The following is a 5,797-nucleotide window of genomic DNA, read 5'->3' as shown; positions in this document are numbered from 1 at the left end:
GGGAAATGAATCCCAATATGATAGAAACAAGTTGGTTTAGTGGAAAAGTTTGATGGTTTAGAATCAGCACCCCAAGATAATAAACTAGCACCAATGCCCGTATGCACTGGTTAATTTCTTGCCCAAATGTTTGCTTGTTGTCACTTTGATATGCCATGAGTCAATTTGTTACTTTTCCTTAGGGAGTATCAATCTTTTGATTTTCTAAAAGTTATATTCCTGGTTTCATTCCCATACAACCTGGCTACAGAAACTTCTTTGGAAGCAAAACCAAAAGAAGTTTGTTTGTTTGTTTACAGCGTTAAAGAATGAACACAGTGCTTGGTTAGGTCTGAAGGAACTGACCATCTTGTGTTTCTGGAAAGTAAGGTTTTATAATTTCATAGTAGGAATAATTATTTCCCCAAGTGAGTAGGAAAAGCCAATCAGTAAACAGGATCATTCCTATTCAGGTGCTTCCACAAAGCAACACTACCCCAAGAGTGCACGGTGTATGGGTCAGATAGGCTGGCACATGTTTGTTGGCATTCCTGGGCTCGCTCAGCCCACATTCTATGTACAACTAGCATCAGAAATTATAATCTTATCTATTCCAGCAGCAGAATAATATGAGGAAAATTAGTGAGATGTGTTTACCTAAGAGGTATGTTAGAGTCTGAAAAGATTTCAGGAAAGAGATGACTATTAGAAGCAATTTAGAAAATATTTTAATTAAAAAAACAGATGTCAATAGGTTTTTTCTTGAGTATTGTTGCTACTCAGTTTTACTTCAAATAACTCTTGATTTGAGCCTGGATCTCAGGTTTTGATAAAAGGTCCTTTATCTGTTTGACTTTGGACAACACACCCAGCCTTTCTCCAAGCAAAGCTTCCTTAATTAAGTCCATGATTATGGCAGGTTTCTTGCCTATAGCGGGAAAAAAATCACATATTTTTGCACTTAATGAATGTCAATGAAAAACACGAAAATACAGGACTTATCAAAACTGAATTTTTAAAAGCCTTTAAAACAGTCCATATCTTATAGAAAAAGGTAACATCATGTGAAAAAATAGAATTTACATGTTTCTCTTACTGTAAATAACTATAACGGCAGGGAGGCAAGATGATCAGAACAAATGTCAGAAACATTACATACAGGACGGCTGCACTGATGGTGATCACTTCTACAATGGCCACAATTAACTTAGCATTAGTTGGCTTTGTAATGGCAGAATTTGCAATTTTTGGCCTCAGAACAAGCAGTCAAAAAACACCACTGTTCAGCAAGGCAGATGGCATTATATCCACTTATGGTAAGGCCTCTTTCATGACCATAAATGTAGCATGCATGGCGTGGACAAAAGTCTTGTCCCCCTCTCTCAACATAAAGGCATTCTAGCAAACACGGGTAGGCAGAACTCAAGTCTTTTCTCATAGCCTCACGTCCCCTTGTTCCCAGCATTCTATTTGCTTATAAGAATTGTAGACGTCTCTCCTAGGAAAGTGTATTAGGGCAGGGGCCACATTTCTATGAGACACACTTTGAAAGCCAGTACAAAGTAAGTCAGTCAAGGCGACTTCATGAATCAAAGCTGGGAGGTGTCTTGTAGGCATTTTTAGAAGGGACGATCAATTATCATTTCCTGTTATCACTGTCGTTTGTGTCTGAGTGTGCGGGCTCTTCAGTTTTCACAGGGCTTTCCATCCACCTGCCTAGTTTTGTTTTGTGTTTCTTCTAAAAACTGATGCACGGCTTTGAGGATGGCATTCTCCACCAGCCTCTTGCTAATCCTCACCAGTTCAGCATCATCTGGCTCTCTTCCATTCTTTTCACCAATCACAATGGAAGATTCACAGTGGTAGTAGCCATTGTTTTGCTTTTTCTTCAGCATGGAACAAAGGTCTATTCGGTACAATGATTCTTCTCCAAATTTGTGGTCTGCAAATTTTTCATAGAGTTCAGGGTCTATTCTGTTCACTCCCTTTCTTCTGAGCTCTGGTGATTTTGACAGTTTCGTGAAGGTCAGATGGGGCTTGAAACTTCTGTTTTCTCCTGCCAAGATACCTCTTTCTTGAAATGCTCTCTTAGCTGCCTCTGCTATCTCAAGAAGTGTAGCTACATGATCACCTTCTGCCAACTTCACAAATCCAACCTGATTTCCAAAATTACCAATTCCTTGAAAGGGTAAATTTAAATCTCTTCCTTGTAGTATTTCTTCTATTAGTGTTTTTGTCTCCAAAAGAGCACCTATACTTATGTTAACTTCCTCTTCATTTAGTAAATGCATCACAAGGAGGGTAACATGGAAGGAACCACAATTGGTCATTACTTTGGAGAGTCGTTTATCTTGCTGTATTATTGTGTTTTGCAGAGTCTGAATTCCTCTTGTAATCTCTTTGTTGGTGATGGGAATAGAGAGGAAATAATTAGGTCGATAATCTTTTTTCTTTTTCTTCTTCTTCTTCATTGGATCTTCTTTCCCTGGCACCATATTTTCCTGTCCTCTCTTCAAATTTATTTCGGTTACAACAGGTACCACTAGCCTCAAGTCCTTTCTCAGCACTCCTTGGTCCACACGCGGGTCGGCTTTGCTACCGGCAGCTCCTGCTTCGGCTTTATCTACAGCTTTGGCTGTAGCTGTCTCTGGCTCCAACAAAAAAAAAATCAATCTTCAAGCTGTCTTCTCTCCTCTTATAGAATTTTGGATGTCATCAAGTGTTGTCTGCATGACCAGAGCTTAGGCTCTGGTGATTGGTTCTTGAGTTGGTCCCTCCCCTTAGGACCCTGGGAGGTTCACATCCACATAGATTAGGTTAACACCTAATAGTAAGGCATGGCTCTGGAGTTAGCACCTCCCCTGAGCCAGCCCCACCTTGGGCCCCACCCTAGTCACCAATCCACACCCACATAGGTTCCACACCTAATGGGGGTTTGGGCCTAGGGCTTAGCACCTAGTAAGGCTCAATAAATTACTCAAAGGGAACAAAAGCCAAACTATTCAAGGGCACTTGTTGAACTAAGTGCTAAGGAGCCCATTTTGCTTACCAACACACTCCACCCCTTGTTCTAGGATACATAATCTAATCAGTCATGTATCCTAGAACATACATTGTGATCCAATTACAAAGGAAACTAAAACATATCATTCACAATAAAGCAAAACATATCATTCAGTGACATTCTCAAATATTGGTTTACAATTCAAATGTGACCCACCCCTATGTCCCAGCAAGATAATCTCTTCAATCAATCATTCCCAAAATACTTGTTAACAATTCAAATGTCCACCCCTAGGTCAAAGCAAGTTAATCTCTTTAGCTAATACAAAGTGTCCAAATAAAGTACTTCTTCAGCAGCACACTGTCATCGCAGGCTTCCATGTGGCACCCAAAGTCCCACTTTCAAAGAAAGAGTCCAAAGTTCTTTTAGGGTCTGTTCTCCCCATTATGTTCCAGTCCCCGGTTCCAAGTCCTGAGGGGAGACTAGATGATAAAAACCAATGGGGTGGGGTCCCTGGGGAGTTCAAGGCACTTCCCTCACCCCCACAAAAACAAATCCATGTCTCCCTCCTGGATCCCAAGCAGCCCAAGCTGAAGGGATCAAAAAGTCAGACTCAGTGCCTTGCTGCAAAGTTTCCATCTTGCCCCAGGGCTGAATTCCAAGCCCCTGGGTTCCTGGTTGTCTAGTTCTGGGTGGCCCCTCCTGTCTTCTGCCCGAATCTGGATTGCAATGTAGGTGATTCTCCACCTTTTTGCTCACCTCAAAGTTCTCTGCTCTGGCTGGGGAACGCAGGGAAAAAGCACACTCAGCGTCTTGCTGCAGAGTTTCCATCCTGCCCCAGGGCTGGACTCCAAGCTCCTGGGTTCCAACTCCAGCTGGCCTCACCTGGTTTCTTCTGGAATCCTGATGTAGGTGGTTCCCCATCTTTGTGCTCACCTCACCAAAGTCAGCTGGAAAGCAGTGCACTGCTCTCACCTTTCCAAAGTTCTCATGCAGGCAGTCTCCTGCTCTGTCTGGATCAATATTTTGGCAGCTGCTGTCTGCTTCTTCTTTCTCCTCACCAGCACCTTCGGCCAAATCTGTAGGAAGCCCATTCTCCAAGTCTCCAAGGCCATCCTCCACTCCTGTTTCAAAACTCCATATACAATATAATCTCAAAACATTCACCCTTTCAGCACAGTCCTCTGGGGCCAGGCTTATCAGCTTAAGCCCTGGGAAGAAGGGATTATCTCCTGCTCTGGGCCCCTGGGAAGCCATGCCCAGCACTTCCATCAGGACTTTGTTGCTCCTGAGGCTGCACAGAACCATAGCCACCCCAAGTACAAAGAGCAGTCAAAAAACAGGGAAACATTCAACCAACCCAGCACCCCAAAATGCCATGCTTTCCTGTTAAAGGCAGATCCTAACCATGACTACACCATTTGTTTCCACAATCTGGCTAGCAGCTTCTGTGGGGGTGCAAGATCCACTGGCCTCCCTGGGTGGGACAGCCCTTGTTCTGAGCTCCCGGGCTGAACCTAGACGTTGGTAACTATGAATTGTATAGGGTTTGTCTGTTTGTAATTTGTTTAAGGGCTCTCGAGATGGTGTTGATGAGGAGACTCCGGGAAGCTATAGCTAAGGAGCCCTCCAGCTTGTAAACCCGGATGCTGAGACTTTGTTGAACTCTAGTAACTATGTATTGGGATTTGAATCAGACAAAGTCTGTCTGTTGATGTTTGTAATTGGTTTGTATTTTGTTCTGAAGTTTAGGGTGCTGGAATTTTCCTCTGAACTAAGTGAATGATATTTGTATGCTGAATTAAAGTAAGCTTGTCAACCCTTCACCTTACTTTCCTTAGTTAAGCAGATCAAAAGAAACTGTGCTGTTGGCAGCTTTCCAGGTGCTGGCTGTGGGTGGATCTTGCACCCCAACAGAAGCTGCTAGCCAGATTGTGGAAACACTCTGTTATCCAATGAGTCAGTCATCTCTCCCAGCTTTATGGCATCTGCAAATCTGATGATCTTCACTGGCGCCAACAACCAAGGACAATGCCTTGGAACATTTCACTACAGACCTCCCTCCAAGCTGCTATCAATCCATTAATGACTCCTCTTTGGTTCCAGTCATTCCAAGTCACCTGACCAAACTGTCATCTAGTGGATATGTATATACCCATCTTGCCTCTGAGGAGAGTGAGAGAAACTTTGTCAAATGCTATGCTGAAATACGGGTGTAATATTCATGCTAATAACCCCGTCAAAAACAGAAGTAAGGTTAGGCTGCTCTGGCCTGTTCTTAATGAAGCCATTTTGGCTTTTAATGATTACTTCTTTTTCTAAATTCTCATAAATTACTCCTCTAATTATTTCTTCTAATAACACATATTACATTTTGCCAAGAATTTAACTTAAATTCATTGGCTTATAGTTTGAAGATTCTATCCTCTTTCCTTTCTTGAACATTGGGATAATATTTCCCCTTCTTCATTCTCTGTTTTCTTTCAAATATCATCCCAAACAGCTCAAGCTCATCAATCACAACTGTAGTTTTTCCCAATCTTAGGATGTAATATTTCCCAACTAGTAATAATAATAATTAACATTTATATAGCACTTATGTTTGGGGGCAGCTTGGTAGTGCAGTGGATAGAGCACAGGGCTTAGAATCACAAAGATTTATCTTCGCAAGTTCAAATCCAACCTCAGACACTTACTGGCTGTGTGACTTTGGGCAAGTCACTTAACCCTGTTTGCCTCAGTTCCTTGTCTATGAAATGAGAAGGAAATGGTAAACCATTCCAGTATCTTTGCCAAGAAAATCCCAAATGGGTT

At 42.2% G+C, this 5,797-nt stretch overlaps 1 protein-coding gene across 1 annotated transcript; it reads right to left on the bottom strand.

The window, feature by feature from the left end:
* Positions 1-764: 764 nt before the first annotated feature.
* LOC118832084 (A-kinase anchor protein 7-like) lies at positions 765-3,814 on the bottom strand. The gene is made up of 4 exons (XM_036739531.1): positions 3,743-3,814; positions 3,329-3,381; positions 1,817-2,574; positions 765-907 (listed from the first exon to the last, which is right to left on the bottom strand). The coding sequence occupies exons 1-4, from the start codon at positions 3,812-3,814 to the stop codon at positions 765-767; spliced, it is 1,026 nt and encodes a 341-aa protein (XP_036595426.1).
* Between the last annotated feature and the right edge of the window lie 1,983 nt (positions 3,815-5,797).

Source organism: Trichosurus vulpecula, chromosome 9 (genome assembly GCF_011100635.1).
Source record: "Trichosurus vulpecula isolate mTriVul1 chromosome 9, mTriVul1.pri, whole genome shotgun sequence".
NCBI classification, from domain to species: Eukaryota; Metazoa; Chordata; class Mammalia; order Diprotodontia; family Phalangeridae; genus Trichosurus; species Trichosurus vulpecula.
This window is presented reverse-complemented; position numbering and strand designations above follow the sequence as displayed.